At 44.5% G+C, this 19673-nt stretch overlaps 1 protein-coding gene across 2 annotated transcripts in view; it reads left to right on the top strand.

Moving 5' to 3' along the window:
- Positions 1 to 19673, top strand: part of ASTN1 (astrotactin 1) — a 304291-nt gene that overhangs the window by 117589 nt on the left and 167029 nt on the right. For both annotated transcript variants that reach the window (XM_044916397.1, XM_021682607.1), the window contains exon 2: positions 2694 to 2881. In XM_044916397.1, coding sequence (XP_044772332.1) covers positions 2694 to 2881 — 188 coding nt within the window. The remainder of the gene's footprint in view (positions 1 to 2693; positions 2882 to 19673) is intronic.

The raw sequence follows: 19673 nt of genomic DNA on the forward strand, positions 1-19673 counted from the left end.
CTAGAACACCACATGGACTCTGTCCTCAAGTGCTTTCTCTTCCCTGCGCTTGTGCAAAGGTCATGTCGTCTGGATTGTGTTGGGGGTGGAGGGGATCTGATAAGTTTTATCCCCTGTTCTGATTCAGGCTGGCATGACCTTGGTCTGGGTGTTTACTTGTCCTTACTTCCACAGTTAAAACGGAGATAATGAGCCTGGCCTTTTTGATGAGGGTCTCCTGGGAAATAAAAAAAATTGTTTTAAGTGCTTTAGAGTTATAAGGTGCTAGATTCCTTCTGAAGAGTTACAGGAAGGGTTGAAGTGGCACCCAACATGTGTGGAATTAATCCCAGGCTGCTAAGAGCAGGTGTGGGTAGGAGGCTGCACATGTGTGGCTCTGGGTGATTTAGTGATGGCGTTAGGTGCTCTATTTAGGAACTGTGAATGCTTGTGATTCTTGTCCGTGGTGAGGAGACTGTTTGGTTTCTACTGCAGTGGCAGGGAAGGGACTTGGGGGAGGGATGTTTTTCCCAGGAGGAATCTTCCTGGTGCTCCGAGGTGAAGGCTTGACCAGTGGTTGGGAGGGGGCTTGTGATGAGGGGGCTTGCAGTGACGTGTCACAGGACTGCTGCTGGGAAGCACTCCCGAGGGTCTCTCTTCACCTGGAAGTCTGGAAGGTCTCCTTTAGAGGAGCGGCGAACTCAGGAGGCCCGTGTCACTCACTGCCTCACTCAACAAATGGGGCTGTGCTATGGAAAACCAAGACCCCGATGCAGGGGAGCCTCCAATTGTCACACTCTCTGCCCACTGCAGCTTCCTGGCTGCTTGTGCTGGTCACTTCCCAGAGCATGGGCAGCCTACCATCCTGGTGCGATGACGGAGTGTTCCAGGTGATTGGGCGAGGGGCTGAGGATGGAGGGGAGCTCTGCTCGTCTTGTCTGTGCTGTCCCCTCATCGTCCCTCACACACCCATTTATTCTTCTCCCTGGTCTGGAGGTTGTTAGGAAGAGGTAGGGAATACTATCCGTGTCTTCTAGAGACAGGCTAACGACCCTGTGGCTCATATGAATGCTTCTCAATGAACTACCCTGAGAAGACCGGACAGTATTCTTCCTTCTCCCTCTAATTCTCCTATCAGTGTCTGAATGTCCTCTTCCCACTTCTCTACCTGTTACAAGGAAGTCCACTCTCCCTTTAAGACCCAACGCAAGTATCTTCTTCTGAAAGGTTACTTTTCTCCCCTTTTTCCACTCTCAACCCAGGCAAGCCTACTCTCTCCCTCTACATTTCCACATGGTATCATTATGCACACGGTGTAACACCTGCCACATTCACATTCACTCAGCGTGGGTTGCCTTGGAGAGCTTGTTGAGGGACTCATTTAGATTAGTATTACAGTGCCTAGAACAGTGCCTGGTGCATAATACATGCCCAGTGGATATCTGGTAAGTAATGAATAAATATATAAGTAAATAAATAGAGCCCAACATCATTTGTGTCCTCCTACAAATAGTGAAAGATATTTATAAACTCCATAAATATTTAAAATTACTTCCCTCTTTATGGTGTGGTACTTGATGAGAATACTATTCCAAATATGTCTTATTAAATCTTTTTTATGCCTATGGAATTCTTTTTTTTTTTTGGTCAAAGGTGATAAATTTTGGGAGAAGAAGCCATGCCTTTTAAAAAAAATGAAATTTTATAAAGTCATGCATTGCCAAAGTGTGCTCAGCAGAGTATTAGTTCCCCAGGGTGGTAATGGTTGTTAAGGAAAAAAGGATTTGGGGGCCAAATGAAGTTTAGGAAAGGCTAGATTAATCAGGTCTCTCTATTGTGGGATGTCTCAAAGCTTCCATATGATATTGCTCAGGAATATTATCAAGAGAGACACGTAATAAGTGCATACTCCTGTAAGAGTAGCTTAGCACCTACAGTGTGAGGTGCATAGTAGGGTTTTGGTATTTTGTTATTCATCGTTGGTGATCGTCCACTGTCCCGATCTAGAGCCTGAGAGCTGGCCAGCGCTTCTGTCTGTAACAAGGGCCCACTTCTTCACCACCTTCTCCACATGCACCACCTCTGCTCTGCAAAGATGAGAGAAAAATTAAAGGGAATTAAAACATCACCTGCCACAGCAAGTATCACACATCTCCAGTGGGCTATGCAGCAAATGATTGTGGTTTTAGAAATATCCCATCAGCCCCAGGTGCTCTGCAGTAACCTCTCAGGGCTGTTCCAGACGTGCCAGGTCTCAGCATAGTAATTACCAAACCCCTCCTTGGTAGATTCACCAGTGTCTAGGAGTAATTTCTAAGGAACTCACATTTTCAAATTTACAAGAGGCAAACAACCTTGTGTTTACCTCGGGGGGTTATCAGGGTATTCAAACTGTGCTGGGTAAAGGATGCTATTGATCATAGAAATATGGGGAAGAACTTGAATTTTCACCTTGGTGTTTTTCTCAGTGAATGAGAGCCTGGCTCACTAGATTATGGAGCAGAGACCTCTGGGGGATCATTCTCTTTTTCTCAGGGCCTCTTCCCTTCCTTGAGATTCGAAACAGCAGTAAACCTGTCCTAACTCTAGCTGGACTCCTTTGTTGCCTTTAACTGATGCTGGCTAATTGGTACCACTGTCTAGGAAGAAGATGAATAAGATTCGGATCGGTCCAGTCAGAATTCTGACCCGTGCCTTTGGTGTTTGTCCTCTAGAGATCTCAGGGAACACAGAGGACATCCCTCTGGTGCGCTGGAGACAGCAATGGCTGGAGAACGGCACTTTGCTTTTTCACATTCATCACCAAGATGGTGCCCCCAGTCTCCCTGGACAAGACCCAACGGAAGAACCCCAGCATGAGTCAGCAGAAGAGGAACTGAGGATCCTGCACATCTCAGTCATGGTAAGCCGCATGGCTTCAGCCTCTCGGGCCATAGCTGATGTTATTCTGACGTGAAGCGCCTTGGTGCCATAGACAAAGCTCTACAAAACCCACGGCACAGTGATCGTTGATCACGTGAATAAGTAAACGTCCCATTTGTGGGAAATGTCTCCACCTGTGGTGAAGTAAAAGTTGCAGTTATTTCTGTACCGCCATTACCCAACTGTTCTCTTTGGGAACATGCCTAGACATGGTGTGACTTTTACAGACAAGAGACAGTATCAGATGGGGGCAGTGGATTGTCTTAGAAAGGGGTTATTCAACTAGTATATCAGAATGTCTTATAATAGTTGCTCCATACATGTCTGCGGAATGACTGAATTGCCAAGCTGCTTGCTGCTACCAAGCCCCTCTTCTCTCTTTTCCAAGCAGGGAGAAAGTCAGCATTTGGCTTCCTCACCTCTTACAGTGAAGGGCATGTTAATACATACTTGCCCTTCTCCTTAGCCTAGCTCAGAATGTCACCATCAGCATCCCTTCTCCTCAGAAATTTGAGGCCTAAAGAAAATGAGAAGATTCTTTCTAAAATTCTAGGAACCTGTGTTTTAGAATCTCACTCGAAAGTAAGTGCTACAATGGCAGGCAGGGGTTTTGTTTGGTGGTGTTTTGTTTACTGATGTATTCTTAGCACTTAGAACAATGCATTCACATAGTTAATGTTTAATAAATATTTGTGGAAGAAATGAATGAATTTCCCCAGTGGAGATAGAAAGTGCTTGTTTCACTTGTGGTAGATATTTTATGTATTAGTATTATATTGGTAAAACCAAATACATCATTTGCTTCTAGGGTAGCCTGAGAGCAGGCTGAGGCTGGACTGATTCTTCATGGGCCATATGTATGGGAAGGCATGGGTTGCTTCACATTTATGAAATTGTACAGAAAACCAGTCTAGGTCTTGGTCTAAACTCTATTACTCTGGCACCAACACTACATGCTAGTTAGTTTTGTATATCAGATTGGGAGAAACTGAGCACATTTTAGATATATAAAAATTTCCATCACCCAAATATTTGGCATTGAAACTCTCCCCATAAAATCTCCACTAAGACGGTATGTGCTATGGTGAGCGCTGTGAATTGTGTAAGACTGTTGAATCACAGACCTGTACCTCTGAAACAAATAATACATTATATGTTAAAAAAAAAAAAAAAGAAGATAGCAGGAGGGGAAGTATGAAGGGGGGGAAATCGGAGGGGGAGACGAACCATGAGAGACTATGGGCACTGAGAAACAAACTGAGGGTTCTAGAGGGGAGGGGGGTGGGGGGATGGATTAGCCTGGTGATGGGTATTAAAGAGGGCATGTTCTGCATGGAGCACTGGGTGATATATGCAAACAATGAATCATGGAACACTACATCAAAAACTAATGATGTAATGTATGGTGATTAACATAACATAATAATAATAAAAAAATCTCCGATAAAATCTCAGAACATAAGTCTTCTACTTCTTCCTCAACTGGTGTCCCCATGAACAACTGGCTTTATAGATTACCTGCATAGTCACAAGCTACTTTATTTAAACTGTATGGTCAAGAAAAGAGTCCTTGAAGAGCAAATGGTAAACCTGTGTTTAGATGTGCTGGAAGGCAGGCAGGTGAGTGAGATTGTTATGCCTCACATTTACAAATTAATTGAGGTTTATGATATGGCAGTTACCCTACTTGTACATCCTTAATTAAAGACTAGCATTTACTTGCTCAGGGAAGCTGGTCTTCTTTAATGTAGCTTGTAGTTTCCAAAGAGTGGTGAGAGCAGGCAGATCAGCTGAATCAACTCTGGCATTGACTGGAGTGACAGATGTAGAGTCCCCGTTGTCTTCACATTTATGGTACGGTCTGATTGCAAAGAAGGGCACAGTGGTGGACTTCCCACCAGCCATTCCCATCCTCCTATCATTGTGGAAAACAGTCATTGTCGCGGATGGTTTTTGTTTCATTGTGTTTCTTTGGGTCTAAGACCATTTCAAAGAACGAGTCATCACACCAAAGAAATGTTTAGGCTGTAGAAAAGTGTCTAGAGAGTCCCAAGAACTAATATCAGATGTGATTGTGTCTGAAAGAAAGACCCTGAATACAGGCAGTTAAGACAGGCAATGTGTCAGAAGGTGTGTTTGGGTTAGGGGAGTAGTGTGAGGATCCACGGGAAGACAGTCTAAAGCCGGTCCTAGTTGCTAAGTCACATCTTAGTGTAGCAAGGATCCTACCTTCTGTCCTCAGAATGATGTGCTCCAGTAAGTTCTCTGGAGAAAAATATGTGTATATATGTATGTGTGTATATATGCATGCGTGTTTGTGGGGGTGGGTCGCGGTGAAGATAGAAATGTGCCAATCAAGGATGCCAAAGGATTTGAGGACATGGTTTGTGCCCTTAAAATATAACAACCCCTGTGAAAAGCCCTACGTTACTAATGCTTTTTTTAATGTCCCCCCCTCCCTGGGCAGGGATTAATGGACCATGGGCACTGAAATGGAAAGAGAACAGAGGTCAGCCTTCAACCTGTCTCTAAAATCTTTCCTCCATATGCTACTGGTCACCCATGGCAGACCAACAATGACGTTCTGTCTTACAAATAAAATGGAAGAAATTATTCCTGCAGCTTTACTTTAGTTTATTCTATGTTATTTTTCATTAAGCTGGAGGGGAGAGAGGTTAAAAGTGCATGGGCAAAGGGTAGGGGCAGGCAAGTCTTGTGTTTGTCTGGCTTGACCTCTTCGATGTCGATTGGCCCACATCTCTATGAAAAATTCAAGAAGGCCATTGACTTCTGTAAGAAAACAAGAATCCCAAGGGAAAGTGAAGATATAAGTACTCCCTCCCATCCTTGTCAAAGACGGTGTGGTCAGTGGAGTCTCCTCCAGCCTGGCTTGCCGCCTTACCTTGCCCCATTCTCATTCCATGCCATACACCCTCGCGCATCTCCTCTCCTATCCTTCACATTCTTTTCTAGACAGTTTCAAAGTCTAAAGTTGTGTGTCTGCCCTCAGCTTAGAAATCAAGCCTGAGGATATCCTGTTTGAAGATGTCGTTCCTAGAATCTCTGATGGCTTCTTCTTAAGAGACTCAGGAACTGGTAGACTTTATCTGATACACTTTATATCTTTTGGAGGTAAAGTAGGCAGCCAGTTGAGGCATCTGGAAAGAGAGCATTATAAATGTCAGAAGATTTTGCAGTCCTTTGACTAGTAACGCTGTTGGGCAGCAGAATGCACTTACATGAAATTTTATTACCCAAACCCTGTTAGTTATGAAATGACAATAGCAGAGCTATTTTTCATTAACTATAATGATCGATACTAATGCAGTTTTCAGTTTGGATCCAAATAACATAATTTAAAAAAGAGAGAAGTTAAGGTGATTATCAAAACATGAATACACCCAACCTTTTCTCTCTTGTTAAGAAAATGTATATTTAAAAGCTTAACTGGTAATTCTAAATATTTCCAATATGTGCTGAGGGAATTAATGGTTCTGTGAAAACCTTCAGGTTTACATTTCTCTCATTTTGTATTTATACTTTTCTCATCCATATTGCCTCAATGCAGGGACCACTGTTTATTTTTATATTTTGCATTTACTGTGTTTAGTTTTAAACACAAAGTATAAGTAATGAGAAACTGAAAGGCAAAGGAAAACCTCTTCTATATCCATGTGACACTCGATGAATGAGAATTGGTGAATTCTCTCTTACACTGTGCCCACTATAAATATACCATCAGCAAAATTGTGGGCTTGCAGAAAACCAATACCTCAGCTGGGAACTTGGCAATTTAAAACTTTGAAAACCCTTTTGCTTTTCTTATTTTTCAATCACATCCTAAAATTTTTGAATTATTTTTTCCAAAGAGATACTCTTTCCCTCCTGAAATCACATATTATTGCTTGGAGGGTCAAACAATGGGTTTTAACTGCCTGCACAATTCCAACGAGGCTGAAGAGATTTATTTTGAATTTTGCAAGATAATTGACATTTAAAACTACTGAGGTACACAGGGATACTCTTTTGCAAACTCTTGAACAAATGAAAGCAAAATCATCAAATGAAAATTGATGTGTGAATTTAAGTCGAAAAGTCAAAAGAATTTTTCAGTGATAAGCAAATTGTTTACTCCATAGAAGATCGGGTTTTAATATGACTTTACATTAGCTATTCAGACTTTGTGGATTTAAATTTCCATATTGTACTTTTGCTAATTTACCATGTGATCCACATTTTTCTTCTTAATGTATGCAAAAGATTTGAATGGTGCATAATAGCATTTTAATGTATTATCTATATATTTCATCTTTGTAATTGAAGACGGCAGTGTTAATAGACTTCCTATATGCATATAGGTTGGTTAAATACATTTTTCACAGCAAGTAACCTTTCAAAAATGCTTCAGTTTGATATATATATTTTGCAGTCTTATCTCCCACTGGTTAGATAATCTTTCATAGTTCAGCCTTCTTAGGCACAATTCAGAATTGTGGGAAAAAATAATCTTTGAGCATTTGTTGATCTCCCTGAGGACTGTGTGACTAGAGCCCATCACTGAAGGCTGGGTGCTGCTCAAGACCTCTAGTCCTGGGTGGGTGGAGCCCATTGGCCAGTGTCTGTAGGTTCCTGTGGCCTCCCCCAACTGCTGGCTCCTCGGATGTTTCTAGGCACCTTGTTTCTGGGAGCCCCAGGTGAGCCCTGGACACACAGTTTTCTTCAGGAGAAACAGTGTAAAGAACAAGGTTCTGGGACAAAAGAGGCCACAGGTGCTGCTGTGGAGTCCCAGTGTCCAGGAAATAGAATGGGCACTTAAGAGAAGTTCCATCCTGGGGATGTAACACTTGGGCTGAATCAGTACAAAGCTGAGGGAACTTACGTATGGGAGCCTCCAGGATTGTGTTTCTAGGACCATAGACAATTGTGTGCATCCTTGCTCAAGTTCAGTTCAGCTGCCTACGCATCCCGCGTTACTTTGCTGGAAGCTGTCTGCACTGCACTCCTAAAGCTTAGCCGTGTCTAGGGGCATGGAAGGGCATTTCTATGCATGGTCATTTCTATGTGCCACCAAGACCATCAGTTAATTATTAAGTGTGGGCACAGGAGAGCTAGATGTCTTCTCTGTCCGTTCCTTTTTCCTTTAGCTAATAGGTTACAGAAGTTGATTAGCGAATTCATTAATGAGGGTCACTTTTACATCTCTATTGTCAATTTATATCATTTGCTCAGTTCAACTGAGGATGCCCTAATTTATCAGGGCCAATCCTTCTGATCTTTAGAAAGAAATGGAGGAGTTTAGACATGTCTTGTTTTACCACAAAGGCTAGAACTAGAGTAATGATTGAGTCAGTCCGAAGAACTTTTCTAGCAATTCAAGCCATCCATCATGAGGCATGATGGCCATCTCCTCCACTTGTCAAAGCCATCATTGTGTACTTGGCTTTCCATTATGAAAATGGTGGGCAGTTCCTAAAAGAATCAGCAAGGTCCCTACAAGCAAAACCTCCTCGCTCTTGGGTTGTTGCTGACAGACTGATGTTCGAAAGATGACATGCCAGAGCACATTTGGGGGCTATCCCAAGTGCCAAGGGAGGGTTGGTTTATAAAACCTTCCCACCTGGCACCATTGTTTGGCTGTACAACTCTTGCCAAGGCTCATTAGATGCAGGTACTTTTGAGTCCATCAGCCATTCTTGTGGTTGAGCTATTGTGCATGCTTGCTGCCCTCCCGTGTTCCTATAGAGGGGGAGCTGGGTTGTGCAGGAAAGAAACACTGGGCTTAGGGTTGGAAGATGAACTCCAGAACCTGGCTTTACCACTTAAGGTCATCCACTGACCTTTCTGGAAGCTTCCCACTTAATCTGTGAAATGGATACATTCACTGCTTAGGCTTTTTAGTTTCAAAAAGTGGAAATCCACTCAGGCCTTCTCTGTAATGGAGTTTGACTATAGAAATTCACATAGAGGTAAGGTAGACAGGAATCTTTGGATAAAAAAAAAAAATCCCTAGAGCAGAATTTCATGAAGCCTGGAGCTGGAAGGTTGTGCAGGGTCTGAGTCATCCTATCAGCCCCCAGCCTCAGCAGTTTATGGTTTGGCTCTTTGGCGTCTGTTTTCATTGCTCCTGTTGCCATGAATTAGCTCCTTTGTCCAGTCTATTCTGTAAATCTTATCCCCATTTTGACACTTTTAAATGTTTGTACTATCCATTTAGTCATCAAGTCACCTCACTTATGACCCCTCCTGATCCCTGCAGCTTTACAATGTTTCCAGCTTTGTCCATGCAGCTGCCAGATTCCCTGCTTTCCTCCACGTATTCTAACTCCTTAGGGAGACGAGCACAGGGACCAGCTACTGACTGCAGTTCCTGTTTGTTCAGAGCTTTTCCTGTCAAGTTATCCCATAGGAGGATGTAACCCTCACCTTCTCCTGTGGGCTATTGTTATGTGGAGGTTGGCTTAGCTGGCACAGAACGTGACTAGTCCTGCTCCAGGCCCAGCTCAGGACCACTTTCTTTAGCAGAGGCTAAGAAGCCATGATTCCATGATTTAACTGCTCAATACAATGGGCATACACTTGTAGAGAGGTTTGGAGGACCGAAAGATGCTTTTGTCATCATCCTCCTCCTCCTCATCATCACCATCATCATCATTGTTGTCATCATCATCATCACCACCATCACCATCATTACCATCATCATCATCATCACCATCATCATCACCATCATCCTCACCATCATTACCATCATCATCACCATCATTACCATCATTATCATCATCACCATCATCACCATCATCATCACCATCATTACCATCATCATCATCACCATCATTACCATCATCATCACCATCATTACCATCATCATCATCACCATCATCACCATCATCATCATCACCATCATCATCATCACCATCATCATTACCATCACCACCACCATCATCATCATCATCGCAGTTTTATTTTATATTTACCAAGTGCCAGACACTACTCTAAGTACTTTCAATATATATTGTCTTATTTTTTATTCTCATCACAACACCACAAGGTAGGGCTTGTTATCATCCCATTACGAATGATGAGACTGAGGGCCAGACAAGCTAAGCAGCTCACCTAAAGTTAAACAACTGTTAGGTTACGGAGCCAGGATCTAAATTGAGGTAGTTGGCAGAGTCTATACTCTAAGAAGCATGCAGCTCATATTCTGGACAATAGTGCATGCCCGATATGTATTTATTACATGTCCTTTTACCAGCTTTTGTTGTTTTGCCCACTTGTGACTGCTGAGACTCATCTGACACTTTTCCCCATCATTGCTTCCAAACTAGCAACTCTATGAGCACTAGGACCCACAACTGAGGTGGAATATAGATCTTTGTTCCTGTGGCTACACCAGGCAGCTAACCCCAAAAGCTCAGATTCAGTTCAGCTTGACTACACCCACCTGCTAACCTTGGCTTCAACCACACACCTCCCAGCTGGCAGCAGGCTTATTGGCAGGGAAGGGAAGAGAGAGCAGTTAGGGACTTCCCACTCTAAAATTGTGAAAGTCACAGAACAATAAACTTAGGCTTCTTCGTATACATACTTTCACACTATTGCAGTAAGTTTAAAAAAAAAGAACATTTTAAAAGCACTATTGACCTATCATTGATTTAAAAAGGTCATTGACTCATTCATTTATTTAGATATTGATTCTTTACCAGTATCTCTCAGGCTTCAGGTATAAACACACACACATACACACACACAAACACACACATGTGTATATCTACTAAGGCGATAGAAGATTAATAAGACAACATTCTGCTTTCAAGGAACATTTAATCATATTATTAACAGTTAATATTTGAGGATGGCCTCTGGCAGAACCGGGAGCCAGGTGGAGTGTTCTTTTCCATTTCTTTACATGTTTTACATTCTCTTTACAATTCTGTTATTCTCTTTCATGAAGTTCATAGAGGCCTTAAGTTGCCCCCATTTCTCCAGACAGGAAGGAAAATAGCTAAGAGGCCACATTTTCACAAGGATACTATTTTTTAACAACATGATGTAATACTCTGTTCAGCAATTTAGCTCACTTGATATAGAAGCCAACAAATTACTTTTAAGTACTTAGTTCCAAAAGTCTCTGAAGGTCCCTTTGAAAGCAGGAGTCATAATCTCTGTGGGGTTTAAATCGATCTGAAGAACTGGTAATACTCCTAGTAATGAAGCTCACATTTCCCTTACTATGTCCCGGACAATGAATGGGATCATTTTCATGCATCATATCAATCAACTCCCACAACAACCTTGTGAAATAGATAGTAATTCTTTCACTTTTCAGATGTGAACACTGAGACTTAGAGAAAGTAAATCACAGTCCAAGGTCATACAGGTGGAGCCAGGATTCAAGGCAGGTGTATCTGACTCCAGACTTCATTCTGCTATAACGGGGTTGCTGGGTGGCATCAGGGTCAACCGGTTTCTCCAGTTTTTGAGGCTGTGGAATAATTTTGCTTCTTCTAGCTGGCACAGTAGGAACCCTTCCCACGATGAAAATTAGGAAAGCACATAGAGAACTGGGCAAGGTGTCATCATGGTGGAGTCTCTGAGCCCCTTCAAAAGGTGAAGATTGGCACGGAACAAAGGGATTAAGCATAACAAAGAAGTCTGGGGTTGGCTCTGAACAGAGATCACTGAGAAGCCAAGAAACCAGTGAAGACTGTAAATCTGGTGGTATTGAACTTTAGGGCGGTAGTTTATAGCAAGACTTCATTATCAGAGAGACCAGTTTAAATCCTAGTTCTACCACTTATTAGATTTTCTAGTGTCCTTGGGCAAATTGCTTAAATCTCTTGAAACTCGCTTTCCTTATTTATAAAATGGGAATGGTAATAGATTCTGCTTCTTCAAGCTGTTTTGATGATGAAATGAGATGATTCTTACTAAGCACTTCCTAGAGCACCTGACCCATGGCAAGTGCCCAGTCAATATTCACCAGGTAAACTCTTGGGGTGCCATGCAAGCTGGCTGTAACAATTCTGTGTGCCGTGTGTTATCCTGGGACCCACTACCTTAGGGAGCCAGAAAAGCAGCTGGGATCATAGCAACCTTTTACAGGAGTCCTAGAGGATTTGTGCTCGGGGACAAGACTTGAGGAAATTAGGGACCTCAGGGCAACAGAGCGGGCCCGTGACGAAGCTGGGACGTGGTCATGTACATCTAGGGCATTAGGAAGCCACTTCTGTTTCATTGTTTACAAGGTTTCCTAGCAACTAATTCCAGCTCTAAACTTCCCTGGAAGAACTTCACTAATTTACTTCTTTTTTTTTCTCAAACCAAATGATGTCATTATGGGAATTCCTCTTCTGCTCAGGTATCTACACATACAAAGATTGTTGTTACTCGCATTCGTGACAGGGAAAAGAAGGCATAGACTGGTGGGTGACCTTCATGGCCAGCATTGGTGGAGAGGCTCTTGAGTTCTTATTCTGAGGGCTTTTATCTTTCCTCCAGCTAGTGCTGCCTGTGTCTAAAGTTTTGTGATTCTTTCACAGACCTGAAATTTGCCTTTAAATCTGCCCTCAAGCCCACCACTCACAGGTGCTTGCTGGAGACAGAGTAGCTTTGGGTACAGTACATGTTGGCAGCTATATGCCCACAGAGAGAACGTAACCTGGATAATGGCAGGAAATTAGGCCAGGGGTCTGGGAAGGGCCAAATGATAAACATTTCTGCTTTGCAGGCTATATGAACTCTGTTGTAACTACACAACTCTTGCCCTTATAGTGCCAAAGTCACTATATACAATAAGTAAATGGATAAATGTGGCTGTGTTCCAATAAAGCTTTATTTATAAAACAATCAGTGGGTCCCATTTGGCCTAGAGGCCGTAGTTTGCTGATCCTGATCTAGTACATTCTCTTTTGTCTACAGATCCTAAACAGAGACTAAAATCTTAACAACTTGGCGGAAGTGATAGGGTCCCATTTGCCAGAGTGAAAGATAATAGTTTGCTAGTTTAAGTCAGACTCCTGTAGATTGATTATAATTGTCACTTAAAGCAGGCATTGACAAAGATTGTTCTTGCTACAAATTCAAGGCACAAATTGAGGTGAAATGCAAGCATATTAGCCTCTCCTGAGAGGTATTGATGGGTTTAGCAAAGACAAAGTTGATGAAAGCAAAAATATGTTTAGACTTGACAAGAGAATTATAAACAAGGTGCTGATTAGGAAATATGCGATGTTTTTTCTTCCCTGTGAAGCTGATGGCTCCTGCTTGGTTTCGATTTTGACATACACAGTTGACTTTTGTGAAATGTTTAGATATGTTAAAACAGCCCCTTAGACCGAAATACCTAATATGAGCGTACATGCATGCAGAGAAGTAGATTATGCTTCCAGTCATGTCATGATGCATTTGATTTGTGAAACGTAAGGACTTGAAGAGTTAGTGGTATCTGTCTGCCTTGCTTATGAGGCTGAAGGTGGACGAGGCATTTTAAGACCTCACGTCATAAAACCGCCTTATTGCATACCCCGTCAAGTACATGTTCAAGTTCATGGGAAGTCTTGCCCACATGAGAGGCTGATGTCAGTAGCTCTCCTGCAGGCTGCACAGGAGTCTCCATGGCACATCTGAGGAGGTCAGGAGCTTCCTGCTGCTGCCTTCCTATTTATGATCTTCCCGATACCTCTGTCACTGCTGCTGATATCCCTGAATAGCAAGAGATGAGTCAAGTAGCCTTCTAACTTGGGAGAATCAGATGCTCAGTTAATTGATATATTGAACCGTGGCTGACAGCAGTGGGTGCTTCATGGAGCAGTATCTGGGACCTCTGGGCATGGCTCCCCAGGCCAAAGTTTGCTGAAGGTGAACTTCAGGGGAGTTCAGCTGCCCCTAAAGCACCATAAAGAAGACATGGGATCAGACACTGGGTGTTTGTTAAAAGGCTCTACCATTTGTTTCCTTCCTCCCTGTATCTTGTCTGAGCAAGAAGATGGAAGGCTTTGGGGCTAATACACATAAGCATTTGGGATGTGTAAGAGTGAGCGTGTTGGAATTTGACATTTCTGGAACTTAGACACATTCTCACGAAGGGAGGTAAGCTGCCATACAGAACAAATGCAGGAGGGTTTGTTGATTCGATTTGATTCTTTTTATTCCCTAAATGTTGTGGAGTCAGGTCACCGCCCCCGGGCTTTGAGCGGGCCGTATTAGGGCCCTGCTGGCCAGAGTATGTGACCTCAGCACCTGAGACTTGTCCCAGGCACGACCACCTCCCTTAGACTCCACCTGTGGCTGGGATGGGCAGCACTTCCGGAGCAGAGTGAGTCAACTGGGCTCTACTCACCTAGACTGCATTTTCTCTTCTTCCCTGCACAGTGATCAATACTGGGCCGGGGAGACAAGCAGACCACCGAATTAGAAGTCAGAGGCTTTTGTGATAGGCCTTTTCCCCAGGAAAGTCTGTGAGAGTGCAGGCAAACGTCTTCACCTTCCAGAGCCTGTTTCCTCAACTGTAAATGAGCATTCTCAAAACTTTAGGGCATTCAGATTGTGCCGTATTTTTTTTTCTGATCTGTACTTGTATTCGCTGAATATTTTTATTTAAATTGACTGGTTTTTCCAGTTTGAACTCATTTTAGCCTTAGATGAAAATGCCAATAAAATCATGGGTTTGATGTTACTGTTAATTATTTTAATACAGGTTAGGAAAAATACTATTTTATAAAATAATAAAATTAAAATGTCTCCCACTTTGGCCTGCTGTTGGCATGGTGCCAACCAGGAGCGTGGATGGGTGGTGGGCACTGTGCCTTGGGAACCCCAGGCTGGATGAACTTGCAACTTGCCTCCAGGTCTGACGTGCCAGGAATATGAAAGTGAAGGACACAGGGGACACTGGCAACCCCTGGTTAAAACAGACTTCAGAGTAATATGCAGAGAAGCTCTCTTCTGTTCCCTGCAGCAACTCTGCTTTCCTTTTTTCCCTTTATGAACACGGGATGATGGTCTTTGGGGAAAATGGCGGGTTTATGTGCCTCTAGGTGGGGCTGAATGGAGGCGGTTCTGCCCTGGGAGAGAGCTGTCACTTCGCACAGTGCTGACCTGTTGGAAGGAGTTTGGTAGCTCTGTGAGCCTTTTCCCGTGGCCCACTGTGGCCTCTCCTCAGGCATCCTGGGATTTGCCGAGCTGCCGGCCCAGGGCCTCTTGTGCTCAGCCAGCTCTGCTCCTCACAGTCTGCATGGACGTGCCCCAACCTGAGCTGGGGGAGGTGCTCCAGGAGCCCCCTGGGGGTGGGGCGCAGGACGGAGTAGCCCCTGGACCACGTGACGGAGGGCCCACAGCCTGCAGCTTGGGGGCTTTGGTTCATCTGCGAGAGTCACCTCCGGAGCGCTTTGAGTACTCTCAGAGGACGCTTCTCCTGCTACCCACGATGACTTCGATGGAGCCGGAGGTGGAGTGATTCTGGCAAGCACAGCCGAACCGTGGTTTTACGTGTCTTCCACACCTGATTGCTTCAGTGGCCCTGGGCGCTGTGTTCTCAGGACAGCAGTTGTGTCTTAGGGGGAAAAGTCTGCTTTGGAAGGAAAATTCCTGCCAGGGTAGTGGGTTCTGCCTTGTCAAATAACAGTTCCGGGATCTGCAGGGCACCTGCCAGACTTTCTTCCACGTGGGCCCTGCTGCTTCTCAGGACGGCGTCTGGACAAGGGCAAGACAAGTCAACCCTTTGCCTCTAACTGGAAGGAAAGGTCGTCTCTGGTCTCTGAGGCACCGGAGACTCGTTGTCTTCCTCTTCCCTGCTTCCTCTTCTTCATGCCCTTTGTGAATTCCTTGGCCTTTTTGATCAAACTTGCATCTGATGTTCATTTTCACTTGATTTCATCTAATGAAAAAAGTTGGAGTGGGAAGTGGGCCGTGTAACTCTTCCTGTGTAATACTGTGAGTACGTTCAAAGGGCTGTTCCTGCATCCAGAAATTTTCACCAGCCTCTCTGTCAAATGCTGCCCTACCCAGCTAATATCCTTCCAGGTCACTAGGGTTGCAGAGAAAGAACAGTCAAAAGGAGAAAAATTGTTACTTCACTGGAAAATCATCTACTCACATATTGCATTTTATTATTTGGGGAAAGAATGACCTCAATCTTCCTCCTCATGCTTATTGTGCAGGATACTCTTTTCCGTGCCCTCCTGCTCACTGTGCCTGACCTGCCAGGCCTGTGGCATTGTCCTCTTGCATCCCCTGCCCCCCCCCATGTGTATGCATTCAAATCTTATGTCTCTTTCAGGTCCTATTTCAAATGTGTCCACCTGGCCACCTCTCTGCATCTTTCAACTAGAGACCATGCCTCCCCCTTGGTTTCCTATGGCAGGGCCCACAGGAAAGTCTTCTCTGAGCCTCTCTTCTGGCTAGTGTCTGTTTCCGTCCAAAAGCAATTTTGATGAGTCTTTTCTTCCCTACTAGACTCCAGACTCCTAAATGGCAGGATCTGGTTGGAGTCTGATTCATCTTTATATTTCTTATAACTACCAGCACAACACTTCACACAAGGAACATCCCCAGTTGGTGTTTGTGAAATGAGTAGAAATTGTTTGTATAATTTTTTTTTTCACTTGGTCCTTATAACTGTCTCTTGTCCCTGGCCTTGGCATCTCTCCCACCAGCTTCTGACTTACATTATCTGTCTGTCTGGGTGGTCCACGTGCATCTCGAACAAGATGGGTCAAATGACATGCATCCTACGTCTTCCTCTCCACCTCCAGTCCCTCCCATGGTACAAGGACCACCGACGCCATCTCCCAGGCCAGGTCCCCTTTCTTCCCCTCTCCCCATTCATCCAGTCCAGCACCAACCTCTGCTCATTTTCTTTTCCCAACATCACTGGAAGCCCTCTGTGCCTCCCCTGCCCCCAGACTGCTGCTGGCGGGCAGGCCCCCATCTCCTCTCACCCGTTCACGCTGCCTTCTCACGTGGTCCTCTCAGAACATCCATCTCACTGCTCCCAGGCTGTGGCTGGTAAAATGCAGCTTGGCCAGTATCATCTTGTGGGTGAAACACCTCAAGCGGTCCCCTCCGCTCTGAAGGGCCAATTCCCAGGTAAACCTTTCATGAGCAGCCCTCATCTCCTACCACACCTTGGTTTCTCCTCTGTCCCCACCACGCTGACCAGCTCAGGTACCTTACCTGCATCTCCCTTGCTGTGTCATACGTCTGTGATTTCAGTAATGTGTTACTTTTGGCTTAAAATGTTTTTCCTCTCCTCTGAGTGGGGTTGCTTGTAACTACTCTGTAAAATTCGCCCATGACTTCCCTAGGAAATGTCCCGACCCCCTTCTCTCTTGGCAGGGGTGAGTGGTGCTGTGCGGTCCCCGGCGCACACTCCTGCCGTGGTCCTCATCGTCTGTGTGTGAGGCTGTCTCCCCAAGTGTGAACTTCTTGCTGGGGAGTGGGGTAGGATGTTGCACATCTCTGTGTCCTTTGCTAGGAGGCCAGAAGGGACTTTGGGAAGGAACGGCCATCCGTGCGTGAGGAAGGCTGAACAAGTGCTTTTCTGACACATGGAAAGCTGAGGCTCAGAGGGTTGGTCCAAGGGCTAAATGGCTGGTAAGTGGCGCTATTGGGGACAGGAGTGGGTGGTCAGTCAGCACACCTGCCCTTGTCTTGCAAGACTTTCAGGGCGATGTTTTATTCAGGTCTCCTCTTTGATGATGTGGCTCCCTCCTCCCCACAAACCATCACCTCCTTTCCTCCCTTCTCATAATCCTGGAGCAGGAAGCTTAGGGAGGACTGTCCTACTACACACCAGAGCCGGCCAGGTCACAGGGCTGTCTCTATCTGTCTGTCTATCAGTCATCATCTACCCAAATTTTTCAGATTGGTTTTTAGTTGATACTGAGTAAATCACTGTGGAGTATTTTCAGAGTGAGGACTTCAGTCTTGAGTGCTCCAGGCTCTGCTTCAGGACTGGGGTGGTGCCCCCTAGTGTAACAAATTTAGAGGGCTCCTCCCAGGACCGACCCTGCCTCTGGGCAGAGCAAAGGGCTCCTGTCTTTCATCTTTCATGTCCTCCGTGGCTGCATTCACACCTCTGCAGTTCTTGGCCATGGTGCCATGTCCCCATCAATCGTAAAGTGTGCCAAGCTGAATTTGATACTAATAATGGGAGAGTGCCGAGATTTGTAACTGGTTTGTTTTTCTCCATCAGAGTGGAGTCTGCATTATAAATGCCTTATAATAAGGTCATTCTCACTCAGCTTGCAGTCTGGTCTTGTTTGTTGACGGAGAGAGAAGAAACTGGAGTTACAGCTAGTACTGGGTGTGCCTGTGGGACCTAGCCAGTTTGGAGCCTGCATTTGTCATGGTGTGGTGGCAGAGAAAACTGTTGGGAAGGGCTGGTCCCGACAGCACGTGGCCCTCTTGCTAACGCGGATATACTTGCCACACTACAGAGTGGAGTTAACGAGAACTTCTCCATCCTACCTGCCATCACTCTGCAGAAACAGAAATATAAATGTAGGGTGCCTGGGTGGCTCAGTTGGTTAAGCGACTGCCTTCGGCTCAGGTCATGATCCTGGAGTCCCGGGATCGAGTCCCGCATCGGGCTCCCTGCTCGGCGGGGAGTCTGCTTCTCCCTCTGACCCTCCCCCCTCTCATGTACTCACTCTCTCTCATTCTCTGTCTCTCAAATAAATAAAATCTTTAAAAAAAAAGAAATATAAATGTAAATATATGTGCATACATAAATACGGATAATGCCTATATTAATGAAAACAAAAATTCAAGCTTTCGTTTCCCAGAGAAGGGACTTTCTTTTTTTTTTTTTTAAAGATTTTGTTTATTTATTTGAGACAGAGAGAATGAGAGAGAGAGAGCACATGAGAGGGGGGAGGGTCAGAGGGAGAAGCAGGCTCCCTGCCGAGCAGAGAGCCCGATGCGGGACTCGATCCAGGGACTCCAGGATCATGACCTGAGCCGAAAGCAGTCGCTTAACCAACGGAACGACCCAGGTGCCCCAAAATCTTTTTTTTTTTTTTTGAGAAGGGACTTTCTTTACACCATTCCCTTTGTAAAGCACATAGTACAGGTTCTTCTGATAATTAGGTGCTAGATAGATGTTTTATAACTGGCCTTAATGTGGTGATCATTTTCCAGTATATACAAAAATCATTATGTTGTACACCTGAAACTAATATAATGTTGCATGTCAGTTATATCTCAGTAATAAAAAAAAAAACGTGACAAATTTCTTCAGCCTCTCTGGTGATGAGACTCTATTCATGAAGAGTTCTGTGGAGTACAGCAAGAAAGTCAGATCCAAAGTATAGGCCAGTTAGTTTTTCCAGAAGAAAATCCCTGTTGATTTAAGTGAGACCCCTGGCATCTCAGAGCAGCTTGCTGATGGTACAAAAAGGTACGAGCGAGAACAAGGTTGGATACGTAGAAACAATCACTCCTTCTGAAAGCATAGCTAATACCCTCTGGGTGATGGGTCTGTAGCAAGGACCTCCCATCTGAACATCCTTGTCGGTGAGGAAGCTGGTATCCTACTGTAGTTGACTTCTTCCTGGGAGGCTCTGCAGATGAGGGAATGTCTCAGAACTGGGGGAGGAGCCTGCAGAGAGGCGTGAAGACTGGTTTCCAGAAGGAGGCCTTAAGTCTGAGTCGATAAACAGCATGAAAGTCATGCTATTTGTGCTTTATCAACCTGGGCAAGCCAGCTTCCCTATAATTAATCCAGCAGAGCACTTTCTTTGCTGAGGCCGGGGCTGTAGTAAGTTTTTAAA

Source organism: Neomonachus schauinslandi, chromosome 6 (genome assembly GCF_002201575.2).
Source record: "Neomonachus schauinslandi chromosome 6, ASM220157v2, whole genome shotgun sequence".
In the NCBI taxonomy this organism is placed as follows: domain Eukaryota; kingdom Metazoa; phylum Chordata; class Mammalia; order Carnivora; family Phocidae; genus Neomonachus; species Neomonachus schauinslandi.